General features: G+C 39.7%; 1 protein-coding gene across 2 annotated transcripts; it reads left to right on the forward strand.

Moving 5' to 3' along the window:
- Positions 1-441: 441 nt before the first annotated feature.
- LOC147451957 (aquaporin PIP2-1-like) lies at positions 442-4,462 on the forward strand. Of its 2 annotated transcripts, none has more exons than XM_086517815.1 (4): positions 442-829; positions 2,985-3,280; positions 3,733-3,806; positions 4,080-4,462. In XM_086517815.1, exons 1-4 carry the CDS (start codon positions 574-576, stop codon positions 4,105-4,107), a joined length of 654 nt encoding a protein of 217 aa, XP_086373941.1. In that variant the 5' UTR covers positions 442-573; the 3' UTR covers positions 4,108-4,462. The 2 variants fall into 2 exon arrangements, with proteins under 2 accessions (XP_086373941.1, XP_086373940.1); XM_086517814.1 differs by having other exon boundaries at positions 447-829; positions 3,666-3,806.
- Positions 4,463-24,506: the final 20,044 nt, after the last annotated feature.

A 24,506-nucleotide genomic window follows, 5' to 3' on the forward strand; every position in this document is an offset into this window, starting at 1 on the left:
ACATGTACATGGTAACAATCCACACTATAATCAGATACATTTTCAGCAATAAATAAAAATTGTTTGAAACAAACACTTCGGACTTTGCCTTAAGTGAATACACCTTCGCATGTCTAGAGTAATCATTTATAAAAATTAGCAAATGATTCCCAAAGGACATTTAAGACATTCATTGATCCAACTTGAAGTTGTCCTAATCTCTTTAATAAAACTTGGAAGAGGGGCTAGAGGCTTGAGCTCTGCAAAAAAAACATGAAGCATGTGCATAAAGAGTGTGTAGGGATGGTGTAGGGCCCTAGGGGCTATATTGTCTGGCTAGAGTACATACATATACAAACACACCGTATCAATTCGCTTAAGCCTTGCCTTGCGTAAAGGGCTGGATGCTTCTTGTGAAGCACAAAGTATTTTATGGGCTCTTTTTGTACCTAGAGCTGATGTGTGTGTGTGTGTGTGTGTGTGCGCGCGCGCGCGCGCGTGAGGTGTGTTACTGGAGAAGAGTTCTGAAGCAAGGAGCTTAAAACGGGAGTGTTCTAGAGATAATTGTGCACACTTGTTTCTTTGCAAGAAGGGATGGCCAACAAAGACTACAATGATCCGCCCCCCGCTCCGGCTCCGTTCATAGACTCTCGCGAGTTCTCCAAGTGGTCATTCTACAGAGCGTGCATAGCAGAGTTCATAGCCACCTTGCTCTTCCTCTACATCACAGTCGCCACCGTCATCGGTGTCTCCGAGGCGAAGACCTGCAGTGGCGTCGGCCTCCTCGGCATCGCGTGGGCCTTCGGTGGGATGATCTTCGTTCTGGTCTACTGCACGGCTGGAATCTCAGGTCTGCTCTCTTCTCTCTCTCTCTCTCTCTCTCTCTCTCTCTCTCTCTTCCCGACTCTCTCATTCACGTGCGCTTAAAAAAAAACAATTAGAACAACCTAATATTTTTGTTTTTCGATTTCTCTAATCCTCGGTGAAACTGAAAAGTTCAGACTAAATTTTTTTTGTTGGGATTAGGGCTCAAGCTCACATATGATCCAGACGTCAAACCCATTCCCGCATAAATGAAGCCCCTTTCTTTAACTTCGCCTATAGCGTGCCTGAAGACAGCTCTCAACGCATAGCCTCTTGGTTGGAGCTCGAATTTAAGCTCATTCAATCGAGACAACAAATCCGTTCTGGAGCGCAATGTGAATGAAAAACATATATATTTATTAAAAAACCTTGGAAAATCCGGATTTGAAGGTTTGTAAGGTTGACTGCCTTTTTTTTTTTTTCCTGTAATGATGATGCTTTGCATCAGCTAGTTGTAGGGGATTCCTCCACACACCCACACTCGTACATGACGGGGGTTGAACCATAGTAGACGTGCTTAAAGCCCCTCGCTTTTATAGCTAGACCAACTCCCCTTGCCTACTTGCCCCTTAGGTGTTGGGGACTTTGAATGACTTTGTCGGTGTTACGCTACAAGGCATTGAAATTTGTCATATTTCTCCAATCAAAACTTGAAATCCTACACGTCTTTTTTATTTTACTTGAGAAAAATTAGGTCAACATAGTTTTTTAGGTTACTAGAGCCAGATGCCTTGTAGAAGGTGGTGGGCTATCATAATGCTCTTTTGCTCCTTTGTAAACTCAAAACTTCTGTAGAAGTCTCTTTTCTGTCTATTATGATGCGATTCGCATTTAAACATAGGAAGTTCTTGTTTTATTATGATGCAAAAAGAAATAAAACTAAAAATTGCTCTCTCTCCCATACCTATGATATGAACATGATCTCTACTTCCCTATCTCCATCATGGGGTTTAGGCAATGGTCACACAATCACCAACTATCAACCATAGTCTTGTGCAACTATGGCGAAATCTGCATCGTTGCAAAAGACACTTGCATAGTTACATATGACAAATAAGTGGTGCCCATGTGACCACAAAGGAGGCATACTTCTCGTTTAAAGTATTGACTGCTAAGCCTTGGACCTTTGTGTTGATGGTTCTCCTATTGATGTGGGAGCCTCTTGGATTTGATGCGCATTTGGTGCTTTATCCTTTTGAGTTCTGAGTTGAAGAAGGTTATACTTTTAGGAACATCATTGCATCTTGTGTTTAATGATCCTTAAATATCTTTATCTTTGTCTTCAACATATTATGGCCACGTAGAAATATTTAGGCAATGTTGTGCAAGTTGAAGGTACTGATAATATATAGTTTTGTGATGACTATAAGAATAGTATGTCATTTTCCCATTGCTTCTATGATAGCCTTGCATACCATGTGATCTTAGTATCCTACCATGCAACTCCCTCCTTTTTGGAGAGAAAAGGGAAGGTGTGTGTGTGTGTGTGTGTGTGTGTGTGTGTATTCCACCTTCCTAAAATACTTATAGCATGTGCATTCAAGGGGTATTGATATAACGTTTCTCCCTCTTCTTTTGTAAACTTGTAATTTATTTTAAGACTTCTATTTTCAACCCCTTCTTGTTCATATAACTTTGTAACTCTTTGAAATATAAAAACCCTCTAGGTGGATTCACATGTTACAGCCACATATTTTGAGGTGGACCTCTCGAGTTGGTACCTTACTCTAGCTAAGGACAAAAGAAAAAATATATATTGACTTTAGATTGAAAGACACATTTTTCTTTACATTTGGAAAATAAACTCTGCTTAAAGTGATGGGTAGAAAACTTTGGTGGCAAGGACTACAATTAGTAGCTTCCTTATTTTTCTACTAGCACTCTTAGAACAATGGCATTAATGTCTTTTCCTCTAATTTAGATGTGGTTTAGCTGCCAAATAATTGATCATTAACTAGCTGGTATACAATACACTTGAGATTTGTGATGATTATATACTCAAACAACAAATTTTTTTCGATGCCTCTTGCTCCTATATTACTTTAATACTTTGCTAATGTTTTCTAAGGCTAGAATCATCAAAAGTTAGAGATGTTCAAACTTGCGACTGATAACAATTTATGTCTTCTACATGGATGAAGGAGGGCACATCAACCCAGCAGTTACATTTGGTTTTTTTTTGGCTAGGAAGATATCCCTACCAAAAGCATTTTTCTACATGGTGGCACAATGTTTGGGTGCTATATGTGGCGTAAGCCTTGTGAAGGCCTTCCAAAAGACTTACTATGTGCAGTCTGGTGGTGGTGCCAATGTGGTGCAACTGGGTTACTCTAATGGCACAGGATTAGCAGCGGAAATCATTGGCACATTTGTCCTTGTATACACAGTCTTCTCCACTGACGACGCCAAACACAATGCTCGTGCTTCCCATGTTCCAGTAAGTTGAGCCTTAGTCCTTGTCTAATTTTCCCAACCAAATCACAATGTTTGGAGAGTGTTAGTAGGAAATTTAATCCTTGTCATATTTTCCCAACCAGATCACAATGTTTGGGGAGTGTTAGGAAGTTTAATGGACAGGTTTGCAAACATGGGTGCGTGCTTATATTTTTGTATGCCAAAATCCAAGAAGCTTTAGGAAGAGAGGTTGTAGGAAATTAGAAAGAAATGAACGAAAACCATGTTTTTTTTGTGATTTCTTGTGTGGCAATGATAGGGATGTGTGATGAATAAACCAAACTATTTGGAGAGATGGTACAACAAAATGACAATTATGCTTCTTTCAGCATGTGATTTTAAGGTTAATCAAGGGTTAATGTGTGCAGGGGTTGGATGCACTTCTCGTTGGATTTGCAGTATTTATGGTACACTTGGCCACAATCCCCATTACAGGCACAGGCATCAATCCTGCTAGAAGCTTCGGTGCGGCCGTCATTTATGGCCATAAAAAGAGTTGGGATGACCATGTAAGTTCGAAAAACTATTTCTCCTTAGTTACTTTTGAAGTTACTTTATCATTTATTGTTTAATATTCATACGAAATGACTAACCTTTATTGTTTATTACCATGTGATGTGGGAGAAACATTTTTTAAAAAATCTAGGCTCACAAGATGTGAGCTATTACTAAAAAAAGGAAAAAAAAAGTATATAGCCTTTGATGGAAATCATCTCTTTGAAATACAACAATCCTTTATGATGATGAATCTTGATGATGGTAGTTTTCTTGTATGCATGTAGTGGATATTTTGGGTGGGTCCATTTATAGGAGCGGCATTGGCAGCCGGATACCATCAATATATTCTGAGAGCTGGAGCTTTTAGAAGCCAAGGAAGCTTGTCGAAGTGATCAGAACTTGAAACTTGTTTGTTAGCTTCACTTTCTCTTCTAGCAAGTATATTTCCTCACTTGACCACATACACCCCTTCCTACTTGTACTTGAGTTTTTCTCTCATATAGTTTGCAACTTCTTATTTGGGTTTTTCTAAACACTTTGCAACATGACGAGGGCTACTATGTCCTCCAATGTTTACTCTTGAGGAGAGAGTTGCAAGGAGTCATTTTTTTTTAATTCATGATTTTGACCCTTGTAGTTTTAATTCAAGTTTTCCAACAAAAATTAATGAACACGTCCCTATTTTGAGCATTTGATGATCTTGTAATTATCTGCCTAACAAGGTCGTAAATGTGCAAAGATTCTGGAAATGATTCATACTTTTGGTGATCATTTTACTTCATTTTTTTCTTAGAAAGGGAAAAACCTTTGCCACTGTGTGTGTGTGTGTGTGTGTGTGTGAGAGAGAGAGAGAGAGAGAGAGAGAGAGAGAGAGAGAGAGAGAGATAACTTTCATCACCATTTTCCAAGTTCAAACATGACCGATAGAACTAAAAGAAACATCTCATGTAGGGCATGTGGAGCTGATAAGTGATTCTTGATACTCAAGAACCAAGGAAATGAGTATTACAATTGGGATCCCCTATTGTGGTTGGGAGAGAATGTGTGTAAGGAGAGCAAGTGAAAATCTAGGAAACCAAGATCTATTGTGATCAAAAGTTGAGCACTAACTTGTTGTAGGGTATGCTACTCAAGACTCCTGCACTTTTTGGCGGAATAATGTGCATAGTCAATGAGATTGTTTGCTTTTTGCCTCAATGCCTTGTCTCGCATCTAGAGAATGAGATCTGAGATCGGTGATGTTGATAGTAGGGATGACACTCAAGGGGATGGGCTTGAGCATCAAGGGGTGCATGCAATTCCCTCGTTTAGAGAAAAATATGGTTTTATCTTGGAGGAAAACATATGTGGTGTAGCGTATGATGCAACCCTAGATTTCTCTTAAGTCATAATATAGTGGCATTGTAAAAGCTTTGTTGACTTTGGAGTCTATCAAGGCATCATGAAGCAACTATATTGCATTCCATCTTCCAAACGACTTCTTGATGTCTTGCATCTCTTGAACTTATTAATTTTAAAATTTGTGCTTTTGGATTTGTTTACTTGCTTCCCATCTTAATCTATACATCTCGACTCTCTCCATACCCATAAACTCAATTTGAAGTGACTCACACTCAAAAAGTAAGAGCATGTGTGGCATTGGTCATCAAATCTATTGCAATGCATCTCCATTTCTCTAGTAGACTCTTTTGTATGCTATATAGTTGACAAATAACAACCCATTTTGCAGTTGAAGATTGCAAGAGAGTAGACACTAATAAAGCACATGTTTAGGAAAAATACAATACTACATAGTCATAGGTACTCTAAAAAGTCCACATGGAAAAAGATAGAGAAACTCTTGTGCTCATTCATTCCAAGGCACTAGGTATTGGATGCTTCTCAAGAACATGCGTTTGCTTTCAAAAAAACACTACACTTTGACATAGGCCGAGCAAAGCATTTTCACAACGGAATGGAAAAGAGACTGTAGTAAACTTAATATGGAATTTCCTTCATCACCCCCCTTGTGCACTATTGACAATGTACTTCAACTTGAAAAAAAGAGTGTTACCATATACATGTTGTAGTGATGTGTGTGAACACACTTAGGACCGTCGGGGAATTTTTTCCTTCACTAGGAGGTTTCTCCCCCTGTGCATTGTATATGCGCCCATCACTCTACGGCTATCATATCTTTTCGTTTGTGCACTAAGTAATATACTCTCTATTGTGTGCCTTGAGCTTCCTTCATCTTCTCCAAGCTGTGTGTGTTTTCTTGCAACCCTAATTCCAACAATTGGTATCAGAGCAGGTTGCATCCTCCCGGGCTTTGTCACCAACAGGTCCAACACACGCCTGCTCACTATCTCTGATTTCTGTGAGCTTCAGCCTTTAGTTTTACTAAGGGCAGTGAGTGTTTCACAAGCAATTTTGTCATTTTTTTGCAAAATTTTGTTAGTGCCGTTTTCTGCATAATAAGTCCCTTACAATCTTCTACGGTTTGAGCTATATAGCATGTGTTGTTTCTGCTTCATTTCTCCTCTTTTTGGGTAGTTTTCTTATCACGTACCACATTCACCATGGATGACAACAACACAAATGTGTTCAAGATGTTTGGTGCCGATGATAGATGAATGGGGACAATTACCCTATGTGGGCTTACGTGATTCAACATGTCCTTGTGTCAAAGGGTGTCTCAAACATTGTACCGAGCATTGATGCACGTCCTAGTTTGGAGGATGTAGGCAATGTTGAGGATGTTGTAGGTTTTGGTGGCAGGATTGCTGTGCTAGAGTTGTTTTTCCTATGGCTGAGCAAGCTCATTGGGATGTAAAATATGCACAGGGTCATGAATTGATTGTGTTGTCTGTGAAACGCACTATTAATCCTCACATTCATTCACCAAAATTTGCAAAACAGACTTGGGATATTCTGGCTGGTCTTTATGCAAGTCGCAATGAGACTAAAATTCCATTGCTGTGTAAAGAGCTGGAGTTGAAGATTATGCATGAGGAAGATGATATGGACACTTTCCTTACTAGTGTCAAGGATATCAATGAGCAACTTATTTCTACATGCAAAGTAATTTTTGGTAGTTCCCTATTCTTGATGCTTTGCCAGATTCATACAAGAATTTTGCTAGTATTTGGAGACTTATGACCCAAGGAAATCCATAAGTTGTCAAGTTTGATGCATTATGCACATTGGTATTGCAAGAGTCACTTGCAAGGAAAAACAAGCCTAGAGAGCGTGCAATTGAACATGCCTTTATTGTTGCTCAAAGAAAAGGTGGTAATAACAATGTAGCCACTTCTCATGGTTCTTTTGCGAGTGCCAAATCATTTGTTCCTAATGCTTCTGCTGAAAGAAATTTGTCTATAAATTTTGGTGACAAGGGAAAAAAGACAATGCACTGCCATTAATGTAAAGCTAATGATCACTTGATCAAGTGATATCCAAAATTGAAGTCAAAAGAGGCTCGTTTCACTACAAATGTAGCTATTGTTGAGTCTTTTGTGAAAGGAGATTGTGATGCTGATGTTGATGCAGTCTGGGATTTTAGTGCAAAGTGCACTTATGATCATTCTTTCCATGATGCATGTTTGTCAGTTCCTATAGATGATCATGTGTGGTACTTTGATAGTGGTTCTACAAAGCACATTACCTCTCACCGTGACTTGTTTACCTCTCTCAAGGATGTTCCTCATGGGAATTTGGACACTTGTGTCAACTATGCCTCTTATCCGGTCAAGGGAGTTGAAAAGATTGTGCTAACAGGTGCAAATGCCAGTTCTTTCACACTTGTTAATGCACTTTATGTCCCTGGGATCAAGAATAACCTTTTGTTTTTATTTGCACTTGCTAGACTTGGTCTTGTTGTGAAATTTGTAGATGATAGATGTCAATTCATGATCTTAGTTTTGGTGATGAAATTGTTGCATCATAAATTTTATGTCATGGACTGTATATAAGCTCACCTTTAAACTCTCGAGCAAAACAAATCTTGGTGACATATTTATAGCAACGACTGTCTAATCTCGTGGGTATTGAGGTAGCTAACTAAGTATTGGTACTACTTGTTAAGCTTTCCTTTGCCTTTGTGCTCTAGTGAACTTGTGAGTTCTCTTTTGGCTTCACAATCTCGAGCCAAACAATTTGTCAATTTTATTGAGAACTATGGTTGAGCATACGGCGCTAAGTGGGTGGTGGTTGATCCATTTTACATAGCCGTGTGTTGGTGTTGTCATTTGAGTCATTGGTTGTTGAGCAAGGGGGGGCATCTTGAGGTACAACATATGAAAATGAATAGCTCTTCCTTCTCGCATGCTAAACGACTCCAAAGTTTTCCCAAGCCGCTTCAAAAATTGCAAAACAAGGGGGCTGAAGAATCCTCACTTCAAAACTCCAAGACAGTTGGCCGAGGGTTTATGTACCATGCCCAAGAGGCACTCAAAAAATCCCTCATCCTGCAATGTTTTAAAACACTACGAAAAAGGAAAATTTCTAGGTCGCCGGCTAGAGATGGCCAAGGTATCGAGCCAAGGGATCATCTAATTGTCATGTTGTCAAGTGGCGCTACCACTACACATCACCGTCAAGTGGCACGCTCATCTGTTGATCGAAGACGTATGCTGCCTGTGTTTTAAAACGCTAATGGTAGTGATTTCCCATGGGCCATGCAATGACACAAGGGCGAGCACGACATAATGGCGGGGCAACATGCGGTTTATCACAGTGCTTCAAAATGCTCCCAAAGGTGAGGAATGAATCTGGCAAGGTGGACAAGGAAGATTCTCTTTACGGGTTGCCTTGCCCCATGAGAGCTGTGATACCATGTCAAAGTCAATGATGCAGAAGTGCATAGCAATGAGGAAAATACACGAGAGAGAGAGAAATAGGTAGAGAGAGAGAGGTTTCTAAACCAACCAACCTTGGCAATAAATTGACGATAATACAATGGGAGATAGGTATGCTTATATAGCCACCTCAGTAATGATACCCTACCTTGACTTTGACAAATAAGTGTAATAAATACCTAAAAGCCAAAATAAATATTGGAAGCACATTGGGCGGTTTACTTGAGATGTCATAACTTGATAGTTACTGGGGTACTCACTACCTTCCCCCCCCCCACATATCAAAATGCTACAAAACCTTGTGGATATATGATTCTTGAGATAAATCATGAATGCCCCATTTCCTATCTCTCTTGATAAGCATACCAATCAACTGATTTGCTTTGCCCAAATCCTTCATAGCAATTTTTTTGAGAATGACCGAAGAACCATCACCGAGTTTCTTTGTATACAAGCAATGATGCTCTCGACTCTTTCTAAAGCCCTACGACTACATAAAAGTGTGAAACCTTGGATAGTACTTCCTTGAATCTTGCTTTAACGCATAAAGTGCTTTCTTGAGTTTGCATACAAGTTCCTCCAAGCTAGGCTATTCAAAACTTTCATGTTGCTTCATGCAAATATCCTCTTCTAGATCCCTGTGAAGAAAAGTTGTCTTCACATCCATTTGGACAAGTTGCATGACCTGAATGGCTACTAGGACAAGCATTGTACGCATTTTATTCACCTTGACCATGCAGGAGAGATTCTGTCAAATTAAACTCCCTTTTGTTGCTTAAACGCCTTAGCAACCAATCAAGCCATGTAATTAGGTTGTGGATCATCAAATGTAAACTTCTTCTTGTACACCCATTTGCAAGGCAAGCCCTTCTTCAACCTTGGTTTCTCCAAATTCAACCAAGTTCCATGTCCATAAACTGAAAATCGAGTTCTACTCAAATAGCATGACCTACTCCCACTTGACCTTGTCATCCATTTGCATGGCTTCGTTGTAACAAGTGCACCGTAACCAAGGAAAATGCAGTTATGTGACTTTGAGTCTAGATTTTTTCAAAGCTCCTTGGGCACATGTATATATGTCTCATATCCAAAGACACAGAACTGATCATATTGTGAATTCTTTTCAGACCACAATGCCTTTGGAATATGGTAATATAATGGCATACTAGGTGATCGATTAATGATATATACAGCTGTCAGTATTGCCTCTTCCCAAAATCCTTGAGTTATATTTGCCATAGAAAGCATAGTTGTGACTTGCTCCTAAATTGGAAGATTCATCCTTCTGCAACTCTATTTTGATTAGGTGTGTAAGGTGAAATAAGGTGCCTCTTAATACCTCTCTTGCTACAAAAATTCTCGAACTCCTTGGAGACGTATTCTCCACTATTATCACTCCTCAAGCTTTCGATCTTCTTCTCAGACTAATTCTTTAGCAATGCTACGATTTTTTGGAAAGTAGAGAAGACATGATCCTTATATCGCAAAGGATAAACCCACACATTCCTAGTGGATCATTTACAAAAGTCACAAAGTAGCTAGCTCCCCCTAGAGACTCAATTGACATAAGACCGTAAACGTCGCTATGAACAAGCTCTACTGGCTACAAACGCTTCCTATTCAATGGCGATGAGGTTGTACTATTTTTTTTTTACCATAAATAAAGTACTCACACATAGAAAAGTCAGAATAACTCAACTCAGGTAAGTAACTAAAATGAGCTAGTGTTTTCACTCTCTTTTGGCTCATATGGCCTAGCCATTTATTCCACAACTTAGTAGATAACAAATTGGCTATGGATATATAATTCTCTTTTACACACGCAACAAACATAGAGTAAAGTGTTTCATGTTTTTGACCCCTGAGAATAACAAGATTTACTTTCCAAATTGACCATGAACCATTCCCAAAGGTGGTTGTACAAGGCCCAAGTCGCCAAGTTGACCTGCAAATGTCAAAATTTCTGCTAACTTGGGAATATGGTTTATGTTTGTTTTTGCAAGGTTGTAGAACTCATAAGAATATCTAATCTTTGACCCTTACTCCTATTATGTGTGGTATTACTGGTAAACACTCACTTATGCATTTTGTCATAGTGCAATTTGAACATAATAGCTTGATGTAAAGGTCACCACTTCAAGGTACGTTGGGTTGACACAAAGCGATGCAGGTTTGATTCTAGGGTCATACTAGAACTCAAGTAGCTTAATTGAAGACTAATGCTAGATGTAGATCTGGTATGGAAAAAATCTTGTAGTTTGGAACGATATAGGAAATTTTAACTGTGGATTATAGAGAGTTTAAAGTGTAGATATTTGGTGTGCAATGGTTTAAGGTGAACATGTAGGGCCTTGTTGCTACAGTAGATAGAGAACATTCTAGCTTTCTTGAGGTGGACTCAAAGAAAAATTGGAGTAATCTTCAAGACACGTTGATAAACCACTTTTGGTATGTACAAAGTAGTGTGTATATGCATGGTCGAATGTACAAAAATATGTAAATACATGAATTTGGGAGCTTTTCAAAGTGGTTTCAAGTTCCAAAAAAGATGCAACGTGTACACATTGTGAATAGTCAGGTTCGCGCGCTAGCAGTCGGACACATGTACATGCCTGTATAGGGTATCGGGGCCTTGGATATGGGTCTAGGTGGATTATTTTGGCTCTAGATAATGTGTTTGAGCTTTATATAATGTAAATAATGCAAGTGAAAAGTGTGGGTACTCTCATCCTGCTCGAGAAGTTTGACACATGCGGTAATTGTCTATTTGCCGCGCCTGAGCTGCGGTGATATGTGCATCTCCCTAGAAGTGGTCAAAAATGGAATGTGGGGATGTGGAAATGTGATTTGGGTATCGAGGATCAAGAGTGAGAAATTTGGTGAATTTTGGAGTCCGTTTGGGGGTTTTACTGCGACCCACGGTCAAAATTGGCCAAAACTAGGCCAAAAAATGTCAAAAAATGGTAAAAAAAGGTGTGAAATAGATTCAAATTTCCACATCACTCACGGTTCCGTGATGTTCCAGGATGAGGGAGGAATTTGGAAGAGAAATATCAACACTTTCACCTCTCTGGGTGTGGGAGGGAGCAGGGTTCCTACAAGTGGTCTAGTGCAGTCCCGTTGCGTTCGCGTCCTGTTTTCGAGTGTGTGGAGGAGTGAATGAGAGCTTTCTCTCTTCAATTTTGCACTTGGGAGAGTCTATGGGAGTTTTGAGGTTTCCATGGATGTGTGTGTACAAGGAATTGAGGGAAGAAGGTGCGGCTTTCTGCAAGACTATGTGACCCTGTATCGGTGCCATTAGGGTTGGCGCTACTCCAAAAAGTCCAACAGAGTGGAGTTTGGTGAAGTTTTTGCAATGGTTTGAGAGTGGCCTTTTGTGGCTGGAGTTTTTGGGTTTTTGATGGTTTTTCTTGTAAATTTTGGTCACCATCAAGTGTGATTTCAAGTGTTGATCACGTCGACTCACCTTGTAGTGTCTGCGGGCAGGCAAGGGCTTGTAGGTCGAGGCGTTTGGAGTTTGAATTGAGCTTGTGGGTAGAGTTTTTAGGGAGATTTTGAGTGGTAGTGAGTGACGTGAGAAATTTAAGTAAATTCCTTGTTTTGTGTTGAGTTGTCTGGGTGTGTGAGTGTGCGCACGACATCTTTTTCTCCATCAACGTTTGCCACACCCAAGTATTGAAAAAAATGTACATCATTGTATCTTACTGCAGGTAAATGCGGGAATTGTATATAGATTATATCATGAAAACTCATGTATCTGTTCAGCTGAATATGTCTCCCAAGATATTTCAACCAAGATGGTGGTATGTCATTAAGGTTTCCATGCAAAGGAAATGAGTCTACAAGGACTACAATCTCCCAAAAATAGAAAATGTAGAGGGACTGATAAGGAAAACTAAGAGGAAAATGTAGAGGAAGCAGTGACTAGAGAATAAGGCACTAGAAGCTGTGTATATAGAGAAAAACTTAGATGGCTTTTTGGATTATCATGAGGATGTCTCTCCAAGTGGAGAGCTCTTAATAAATATCAAAATTTACATTGCGTTGTGCCAAGATGAGAGGGAGGCTTCTTAAAGTGTCAATATATTGTGTTTCAAGAAATTTTCTTCCAGTGAAACTATCTGGACATGTTTCATTGAAATGAAAGCACACCATTAGAGGATTTTTGGGGTCTTGAAAGGGCCCTTTAAAGAATGTAGTTCTCTGGGTCTCATCCAATAAGAAAACGGTCATTGCTATGGCTAAAAACACATTAAAATGGAAAATTTTTCTTACTATAGAGAGTCTCGTGTATGATCTTAGCATTCAATGTGGTACCAAATTTTTTATATGACGCATTGCGCTGTGGAGTCATGGACTCTTTGCAGTTTGCGTATCTCCTACAGGAATAAGCTTTTAGGTAGAAACTTGAAACCACTATATTTTACCGGGATTGGATACGTGGGATGACATGGTGGTGGCTATCCTCTCTCGGTGCCATGTCTTGTATTTGAATAGCTCGTGGTTTCTTGCCTCTAGGTTTTGAAGAAAATTTGGATTACGTTTGTAAATCAAAATATATGTATCAACCTCGCTACCCATGTGTGCACATGTATGTAGATGCAAAGAAACCCCCATGTAGATGTATAAAAAAATGCACTAGCTTGACATTTTTGCTACCAGAGTGTGAGTCATATTTGAGAAAACTTGAACACATATATAGATGTGTAGAGAGATGCACATGTATATGCTGCATTTGTGATATCTAAAGACAAGCAATGGTAGTGTTGGCATGCTCAAGAGCTAGTCTGGGGTTGCATAAAGGGTCATTAGCATAGGTACGTATGGAATCCCTCTCTCTCTCTCTCTCTCTCTCTCTCTCTCTCTCTCTCTCTCTCTCTCTCTCTCTCTCTCTCTCTCTCTCTCTCTCTCTCTCAACAAGAGCAGGTAAAAGAATGCATCACCGCTAAAGGTGGCATATTCATTCTTTCCTTGCTTGGTGATATAGATCTTATGAATTTAATTCGTCTTGAACCTCTCCAGATGGATTGAAACCTGCAATTTAGCCATGTCTTTGCCAGCCCATTCGATGGGATCTTCTTAGTTGAGGTGTATATGAAAGGGACTTTCACTAACCAGGTAAGCTATATCAAATTGATATCCCTTGAAGACTAATATATTCTTTCTACAAGAAAGTGCCTATGAGTCTTCTCTAAAAGAAATTTGATATGGCCCTCTAAGCCATGCAACTCTTTTGGCATCTCAAGGTATTTGGAAACTTCAATGCACATATTGGAGAGAGCATTGTTGCCAATGCTAGAATAGAAGATATCATTAATTCCACTTTTAATTACTACACCTAGAATTTGAAAACCTTGGCAAAATACTCAAATTCTTATATTATCCAATATTAATCAATATTTTACATGTTGGAATAAAAGTTGTTTTTTGGTAGTGACTCTCCTCTATACCTGATTGTTTTGAAAAAAAAAACCTTAAAATAAAGATCAATCTTGGTAGAGTGATTCTCCTCTACTTCCATTTCTTTCAAACACAAAAAAATTTGCACCATAAAGAATTTGTATGGGTAGCAAGAAAGATGTTGCTTCTAGAATTAAAAACTAGAATTACAGAGTGACCTATAATACACTTTTATTAGATCAAAGAGGCTTAATATTAAGTGACAAAGAGATGAGTGTAGCATAGATTTGACTTGTTTCATGCTAGGTTGAACTCTCAAATTAACCAGTTCAATTATCATCCTTGTGTAGTAAGAACTGAGCTCTTGAGATGATGCACTATCTTGCATTGAGGGCGCTCTTCTTGCTCTTTCTCTTTTGAAGCTTGTTTGTGGCATCAAAGAAGATGGCACCATTTGTGTCCTTATAAGGAGTGTCTTTCTTCGAAGATTAAGCAAATTATTGCTTATCAGTAACTTCACCATCGAGTGCTTGCATCAAGGGCAACAAATCAGGTCGGAATATAGAGAAGACATGGCCATCACTACCAACGTTTCGCTTTGTTGTTGTGAGGTTCTTCATTCCCGCAAATGTGGAGGTGACACCTGTAATGCCATGATTGTTAGAAATAGTAGAGTACTCATTACATAGAGTCCTTCCTCCTCCCAGTAGTGTTCCCCCCCTGCTGGTTAAAATTTGTAACTTTGTAACTATAGCCATGAATGTAATCAGATGCTTTGTGGATAGCGTGATCGAATAGTAACCCCCTTTTTTGTAATTATCCATGTAGGACTCCTTGCCTTTTGCATTTGTAATATTTCAGCTCCTCTCTAATATAATTCACCTCGTCTTACTGTTTTAGAAAAAAAGAAAAACATCGAGCTTCTGCTTCTCCTTTGTTGTGTTCTTCTTATTTCACATGTTTGGTGCATGTGCAAGCTGCCCTGGGGCTTCTTCTAGATGAACAGTATCATGGATATTGGGAGAGGCATGCCTTTTACCGGTCTTGAAAATACTTAACGTAACTAATTATTATATAACCAACGTGACAATGCGTTTTGATTTTGGAGCTTTTACAACTCTCTCTCTCTTGCCTTTTAGCTTTCACCACTCTCTCTCTCTCTCTCTCTCTCTCTCTCTCAATGAAGAAGAACACAGACGAGGAGGGACGTAGGGCAACACCCCTCTTCTCTCTCTGATAGTTCGTTACATGTCTCGGTTATTTAGGGTTATGTTGGATAAAGGGTCTTTGTATAAAATCCCTCTTTAGGGTTGGGAATGTGTTTGATTTAGTTCTAACCTCCTAATTGTAGGGTGTTGGAAGTTTTGGCAAAAGGCAGTGACTTTTGTGACTTTTACACTTCCACCTACTAAGTACATTTGGTTGAATGACTATGGTGCTCACCCATTCACTGGCTATATCTGACTTTGAGGTTGTGTTTGTTGATTTAATTCTAACACCCTAACCAAAGGATGTTGGACATTTTGGCAAAAGGTCTCTCTCTCTCTCTCACACACACAACAATAGCATGTAAAAGGATGCATCACCACTAAAAGTGGAATATCTTGCTTGCAGGTGATATAAATGTGGATATAATTGGTCATTGACCTCTCAAGGTAGACCGTGGCTATGCCAACCCATGCGATGGGATCTTCTTAGTTGAGGTGTATGTGCAAGGGACTTTTTCTCACCACGTAAGCTGATTCAAATTGATATTCCTTGAAGACTAATGTATGATTTTTACAAGGAAGCTCCTATGAATCTTTAACAAGTTTGACTGTGAAGGGTGAAAGTGTTTGGAGGCTCTTCAGGAAGTTAACACCATTGGCATGAATAACATGTAGGAACTTAATATTTTAGGAATGTACACTATGAAAAAAATGTTCTCACAAAAGATATTTCATGGGTGCATGTACTAGCTTTCCCGATTTTATAAGATTTAATCTCAAATTGACTTTAAAACATGAAATTAACCTTCATGTTTAACGTGTATCGATAGCAATAAGAGTCCCATACGAGATTTACATAAATCTCATTTTGTTTAACATTCTAATTTGCAGAGTGTTGCGCATTATGATCTTCAGCTTGAAAACTTGTGTCATAAAATCTAATATCTACCTATTCCAAATGATTTTCTTATATTGAACCGATCATTTAATGTGGGAAAATGAATGGGAAGAAGAGTTAGAATATAGATATGTGCTTTTACATCTATCTAAGCATGGGACCAAAAGGGAGAGAAGGCTACCTCTCATCAAGGGTCCAAGAGTGAGATGGTCTACCAAAGAGCAATGAGCAGGTAATGGAGCTTAAAAGACCTTAGGGTTAGCTTCATTAAATACATCCAAAGGTTAGTGTTAAAAGTCCTTAAACCTAGTACCTTAGGGTACTTTAGACCTTACACAAGCTAGACTTGTGCTTGAGGTGCTTTTTGTGCATGACGACAAGCGACTAAGGTGCTTGAGGTGATTCATGACTAAGGTTCTTGAGGTGTTCCAAAGGCAAACTTGACTCCTACATTGGAGGGGACGAGCCCTAAGAGTAGGAGAAGAGAGAGAACACGCACGCACACACACACACATACACACTCAAGGTCAGCCCAAGACTCAAGAGGCATTAAGGACACATGTCAAGCACCTAACCATGCTGCCCTGATGTTCTGCCTAAAGCCTATTGGATGGCATTTTGTGAGGTCCCCACCCCGTCGTCACAAATGACGGATCTGATGGTAAACCTGTTGGCCACTATATCTACAGCGGAAGCAAACAAAGTGGTTTATGGTTCATCTAGCGAACGATCTCTCATCACAAAGTTAATCGAGTTCGAGCCTACTAGCATCGAGATCTAGTTCCACCCCGCAGGCGAAGCGTGATTAACTTATCTAGCGATCTTAAGACCCACCTTCCAAGAGGAGAGAAGTCCCGAGTGCCTTTTTCCCCATGTTTCAGAGGCACGTACACTTGAGACCTTACCGCTCTAGGGGCAATGAGTAATACTAACGTTCTTATTGCACTTATGGGGACGGAGAGTTCCCGACTAATCGGGACCACCCTTCTCATAGGCATCGGCAACCCAAGCCAAGCCCCCACTTTCCACCCCATACTCACACTTCCTTTGTTACCTAATTACTACCACACATGGTTTTTCAACACATAAGTTCCTTGTTTATTTTCCAATTGACAAGTTCTTTAATACAGCCCTTCAACCAGTACTGCAAAGCGGCACCAAGACAGTAACTCTAGTAAAAATTTACTCAAAAACTTATTCATTTAAAATTCCAATGTTCTGGGGGTACAACATCCCTCCCCCAGCGAGAGTTTACTCCTCCTGTTGTCGCCTAGCTGCCCATACAACTAGGTTGTCCACCGCTTAACTAGCAGTACTCGAATTCCACCGCTTAACCACCAGCAGTCATGGATTCAAGAGCCCTTAACCAGGAACTCTAGCTCCTGCGAATAACTTCGCGAGCTGCCCCCTGTGATCAAGAGGAGGCTCGGACCAGATCAACATTGGAATTGAAAATGAACTAGATGAGCTAAATTTTCCCTAGCAAACATTCTTTCATAGCTCAAACAGTATATCCAACAATCATTCTTTCCTACTTGGAAATTAACATACATTTCAATTCAAATGTCGTGATCTCGGTTGGATTTCTCCTACATGTTAAGGGATATGTTCTTTCCTAACTTATCGGATACAATGTTAACTTAAACAAAACTTGAATTAAAAATGTGACCTACCTCCACAATTTCCTCGTCCTTGCTCCATGAGTTGGCCGGTACTTGGTCGACCATGGGAGCCTTTCCCTTCCCATTCGTGTTGCTTGACCGAGCCTCGCGGTCATGGGAACCACCGAAACGAGTTCTCTTTACCTGGGCCATTTTATATTCACTACTTAAATTGACAACTTGGGAAAAAAAAGAGCTAATATTCGAGAGGAACATACGACCAAAATGACAGATTAGTTTCAATGAGAAAATCCCTTTATACGAGAGGTTTGATTACTTCAAGACATAGAGATTTATGATAGCACCTTACTTGTTCTATGGGAATTGGCCCTAAGGTTAATTATTTTGGATAGATAGTTAAGAATTTCAGGTTTCTTCTCAATCTATTTACTAGAGATGAATTCGGCATGCTTAATTACTTCCTAATGCAGGTAGAGGTTTGCAGTTTTATTGTATGCATAGGTGAGAGGGTTTCTCCCTTCCTAGTGATTAATGATGGATTAATTTCACTAATTACATCCTAATCTATGAGCTAATTTATTCTAATTTAGTTGTTTAAACATCGTGTGGCAATAGAAAGAAGTTGACCATCTCTACCTCAATGCCGACTTCTTCTTAATTACAATGGTGACTAGCAGTTGATTCCTTAATCATGCATTAATCTATGATTAAGAGAGACTAAATCCTTGCATAATTACTAATTAGATTAGTATTTATGCAATAGATCAATGATACGGAGAATTAGAGAGTATCCATTGAGTAATTTAGCTAGGGTTATGCACAATAGATGCGGGATTAAGAGAATATTGGAGAGAACTGCAACAAGCATGAAATAAATTGGATATTACTGAGATTAGGCTGAATTCCTCTCAAAATTCTGATGCAATGGACTCCTCGAGACGAGAAACGGGTAGCACTTTCCTCCTTAGCTCTTCTTCCAAAGACTATGTCCGCCAGCAGCACCTCCCCAAGGTATGTGTGTGTGTACTCAGTGTGTGTGTGTGAGGACACTCTTATATATGCTCTCCCAAGCTGAAAATCGAACCAGGCTGCTAAATACATATGAGGGAGTACTCACCTCATGCAAGGCAACTCAGTTACATGCTTACCAAGTGTCCATTTAACTTAGTGTAACTAACTCTCACACTCTCTCTCAAGCATGGCAAGTCTCCCACAATCCCCTAGAGGTGTGAGGGCGTCCCCTAGCTACTAAAGCAAGCTTCCAGTGGCCTGGGACCTATTCCCACACAGCCCCCGAGACCCAGTGCCTCCCCGCACAACTTTAGGAAACTTTAATTTTAACCTAAGACGCACAATACGAATCAGAATTTAATGCCGGAACTTGATATACTGAGCTCTAACTAAGGTGTATTAACCTGGGTACCTGCCATATTAAGCAGCCCTCGGCGTTCGAAAATGCATTTTTTTCAAATTTTGGGTACGAGCGCAGTTTTTCGAGACGGTCAAAACTGATGAGTCAGGTGACCAAAAACTTACTATTTTTGGAAAATTTTCTCAAAAATTATTTGATTTCACTTTTGGAAGCTTTATGACATTCTAACCATCATGCATCGACAGATTTTGGAAAACTGCTAAAAATAGTAACTTTTTCCATTATGATTGTTTCATGGTACAATGGTGTTCTTTTAGCTCGGGGTCGGAGACCTTACACATTTAAAGGGGTCCAATGAGAATTTAGTTTAATTAATTAATTATTCAAGCATTATTCAAGCCCTCTCTCTCAAAGAGGAAAGGAGGACACTTGTCCAAATGCTACCTCTATTGCTACTTCATATCTAAGCTTGGGATTAGCTAGGCTTGGAAAGAGCCAATGAAGATCAAGCATGAGCTAGGAAGAGGAGTCAAACAAATCTAGGAGGGGCCTTGCTTGTAGCATGTACTCCCCACCCCCCCACCCCACCCACACCCACATTCTTATTGTGTGATGAGAAAGAACTTGATCTCCTTCTCCAAGATTGAGAAGTTGAGAGCCTACACCAACACCTCTTGGCCATGGAATGCAATCCAACCAAGGGTCATGCTTCAAAGGAAAGCTTTCCATCTTCTTCATCTCCATTACTATGCGATGCTATGCTATGCTTTAGGATTTATTTCTAGGGTGTTACATCTTCTTCCTCTTCCCTTGCCTCATTCCCTGCTAGCTCTCTCCACCTTTGAAGGTGTTTGAGGTCTTGGGACTGAGGCTGAGGACAAGTTAATGCTTTTCTCAAGCTAGTTACGGGCATAATCTTGGTGCATGAACGTTACCATCTTCATTGCACCAACAAGGTCTCAAGGAATAAAAATCATGTATTGTACCAAATCTCTCTTCATGGGAGAATCTATAATACAAAAGCCTTTTGGAGGGTCGACCAGCTCCAAGGAAGTCCGATCCTCAAATGTTGTCAATTTCTCTAATAGGCTCTCTCTCTCTCTCTCTCTCTCTCTCTCTCACACACACACACACACACACACACAAGTATTTCTCATGCCAAGCTAACTAGGTAATATGGTCATTTTGCTATCACCAATCAAGTACTCTTCTTATGCTATCACCAATCAAGTCTCCTAATTCTACTATTTTCAATGTTATTAGTCCAATTCCATTTCATTGTTATTAGAGCTATTGGTTTCTCTTTTCTTGATTAAGAAGAGATGTCATTAAGTTGTACATGAAAGGATGGACTTGCTCATTGCTAGAGAGTAAGTGAGACATGGATTTATTATCCCAATTGAAAAGAACTTAGTTTGAGGTACACCATTGGTAACTATAGACTTAATAAAGGAGTCTTTCGGGGCTTGCCTCTGGCTTAACCATTATTGAGCTACTAGCAAGCTCAACATGAACTATATTCAATCGAGCACTACTAGACCCTCTCCACTACTCTTTGCAATCAACAGTCTCTAAACCACGTGTATGGCTGCTTGAGAGCTAATTTTCAAAAGTAAAGAAGAGTAGCAACTAAAGTTTTGAGTTTCCAAATCACAATGTGTCATATACATAAGTTTAGCTAGCATGGATGGCGATAATAAAGAGAGGAATGAATACTGACAACTTTGATTTTTCACATGAAGGTGCTACTAATGATGCCCCCATGTTTGTGAACTATCTTCTTACTAGGTTGCTATAAGCTATGGGCAACCTTGCCTTGCAAGCTGAAGTTAATCAGCAACTTCACACTCATGGGACTCTCCAAACTCCCCAGGCAAAAAGAGAGAGAGAGATCAGGAAGCCTCTTATAGAGACTTCCAAAAGAAGACTCTCTTTGGTGATATAAGAGGAGAAACCCTATGAAAGAGAAAGAAGTGAATCTCCAAATTCTTTGGAGGATGTGGCTCCACAAAGAAGGCGGTCTCGACGATCCCCAACTTCTACCAAGAGGAAAAGATCCGCATATAGTCCCTCTCCTTGTCATTTTAAAAAGAAAGAGAGAAGAAAGAGGAGACAAAGAAGTAACCCTCTTCTCCATCTTCATCATCTTCCTCCTCTTTTGATGAAAGCAGTGGTTTTTCCCCTAGAGAATACAAGAGGGGAGGACATTGCAAATCCTATGCTGCTTGGAAAAGGTCCTACAAGATTAAGAAGTTCAAGGAGGGAGGAAAGAGCATCTCTTTTCTCACCTATGATGGCATCTTTGGTGCTACGGACAACTTTTTTTCCTTTTTCCAACAGCTTGATGCGGCCTTTGGAAATGAGGGCTTCACAGAATCCTCTAAGCTACATCATGTAGCTATGCACTTCCAAAATTCTGCTTGACAATGTTGGGCTAGCCTCCGTGGCAATGGTGAAGCTCCGAAGGCATGGAAAAATCTACGCGTGTCAATCATGAAGCAATTTTTTGAAAGCTATGCCAAAGATAAAGTGTCACTGAATGGCGAAGCTTGAAGCTACTCCCCAACAACTCTATCCACAAGTATGTGGATAAAGTGTCACTGAATGGCGAAGCTTGAAGCTACTCCCCAATAACTCTATCCACAAGTATGTGGACCAATTTTGGGATTTACATCTCAAAGCTACAGTCTTCCAAAAGATAGACTTTGTTGAGAAAAAGCAAAAATTTTGTGCGTGACTACCTGAAGAAATGGCCGAGTATGTCAACTCTCAAAGGCCTAGGACCATCACGGAAGTACCACACTATGGTTTCCTCGCCCATCAATGTCCAACAAGGGGCTAAAAGGAATTCTAAGCTGATGGAAAACAAAGAAAAAAATCAATTAAGAGGGAAGAACAATGCTCAAAACTCTTCCCAAGGTAACTCCAACAACAACAACAAGAACAAGAATAAAGGAGTTGAAAAAGGAAAAAATAAACTCACTCCTAAAGAGCTAGAGACTTTTTGCAAGGATCATAAATGTTTCAAGTGTGGGGAGCAAGGACATGGTTATCTTTCTTGCCCCAAAAGAAATGCATGCAATGAGACTCCTAGAGCTTCTATGGTCAAAGCTCCAAAAGAGGATACTCATTGCAAGGGATCGTCCCTTTCCTATGCTTGAGGAAAGATGAGGGAGCATGATGCATTTATCATTTTTGACCTTCGGTCTACTCACAAATTCATATCAATGGAGTTAGACACTAAGATGGGCATACAAGATTTCAAGATGGGAGATATTGTGACAACAAGCCTCCGTTACTCCCTTGATTGGGAACAACAAGCCTCCGTTACTCCCTTGATTGGGAAATTGAGGCTTCATGTCCAAAGCTACAAAAGAGGACTTTTTCATCTCCCATCTCCAACATGAAGATGTTATCTTAGGGACACCATGGTTCAACCACATGGCTGCCAATATGAAGTTTCCTAAAAGGAGAACTTATTTCACCTACAGGGAAAAGAACATGTATATAGATGCTAACGAGTCGGGATGTACTAAATCTCTTGTAAATTCACTTGCTTTTGATAATTCAATGAAAAGCTCATCTTTTTCATATATGATTTTTGTCAAACAGTTCATAAATGATCCTAATGTTTTATCAAATCAAAGTGATAGGAATCAAGAGGAATTAGAGTTGTCTAATTTCCTCAATAGATTCCAAAATGGTTTTAGCGATCACATTCCAATGGATTTACCTTCAAAATAAGGGGATGATGACCATAAGATAGAGCTTCTACCTGGGAGCTCACCGCCTAATAAGCCTCCTTATAGATTTTCTCAAGCTCAACAAGAGGAGATTATGAGGCAAGTGCATGAGCTAATAGACAAGGGGATGGTGATGCCTAGTTCCTCTCCCTTTTGTTGACCAATCCTTTTAGTGCAAAAGAAAGACGACACATATCATATGTGTGTTGATTATAGGGAACTAAACCAGATTACTATCCAGAATAGATTTCCCATACCATGGGTAGAAGATCTATTTGATAAGCTACAAGATTCTACCTACTTCAATAGGATTGACCTTAAAAGTGGATACCATCAAATAAGAATAGTGGATGAAGATATTGTAAAGACCTCTTTTAACACAATGTCATTCCATCCCATCCGCCCTAGTCTAGATGTGTGACATAAAGCTACTCTCTTTCGTGCTGCCTCCTAAGCAAATTTGAATAAACAAAATAACATATATTAGAGAAAAGTTAGAATCAATCTAGGAAAGTTCATATTAATTCTAATATACATTACCAAAGGCACACACATTTTGTTGGGGAAAATTAATTTGTAGGCGCATCTCCTTGCGGAAGAATTGCCATGCCTCCATGCAAATGGTTGCCTTTCTCTTGTTTGACGGCACAATACAATAGCGCCTGTTTATTTTTTAAATTAAAATAAGCGTCAGAATATACCATATAGCTAATAGAATTCAATGTTTTGTTACTTTTATTGATTTTTTTATTTTGGTCATTTGATAAATGTCTCATGTTTTTATGTTAATTGAAATCCCGATTCTGATAAATCAGAAGGTACACCACCACCTCCTACTAGTGGTAGCCGGGGTGCACAGAGTTCCGATACTGCACATGAACCTGTTTACGATGATTTCTACTATGATGAGCCTATTATATGCTGGTGTGCTTGTTGTTGTGGCACGTATCGTAGGCGATGACGGGAGTTTTTTTCGCATTAGATGACTTATGGTACTTTTGAGCAAGCACCACCACCAGAGAAGCAACATCGACCTATGGTATATTTCTGATCTCCCTTTGTTTGATATTGGAGTTTTAAAAATCAAAGATTGATATTTATAATGTAGCTAGATTATATATGTAAGTATCTTCACTTGATGACGAGGATGAGTTTACTACCAGTGGTGCACATGTCTCTCGCACACGGCACAGACAGGTCATTTGTTAGTTGCAGCTCAAGGTTTCTTGACATCCTCTACCTCCTCCATTGGAGGCTGAAATGGGTGGAGATCATCCGTTGCCTACTCATTTATAGAATCTAGTACAGAGCTACGATCCTAGACAATACGGAGGCTGGCAGGGAGGACCACTTCCTTCACATGGAGTGGTTTTTGGCTTTTGGGGCAATCGCTACATGATTGCTCCATCCACCATCAGTGGAGCAGGATGAGGCGTCTTTATTGCACAGGATTTGCATGAGCCCCCTCATTCAGAGGTCACCCTTATGTCTTTTTTTGGACCTATATATAGATGGGGTCCATGGCATCAGCTCACTCGCTACATCCAGAGCATGACTGCTTATGGATTATGTCTCAATGCAGCCTCTCTTTCTGCTAGAGGGATTACACATGCAGAAGGCCAAAGACTCT

The sequence above is a fragment of the Adiantum capillus-veneris genome, chromosome 8, assembly GCF_014529385.1.
Source record: "Adiantum capillus-veneris isolate H3 chromosome 8, ASM1452938v2, whole genome shotgun sequence".
Taxonomy (NCBI): domain Eukaryota; kingdom Viridiplantae; phylum Streptophyta; class Polypodiopsida; order Polypodiales; family Pteridaceae; genus Adiantum; species Adiantum capillus-veneris.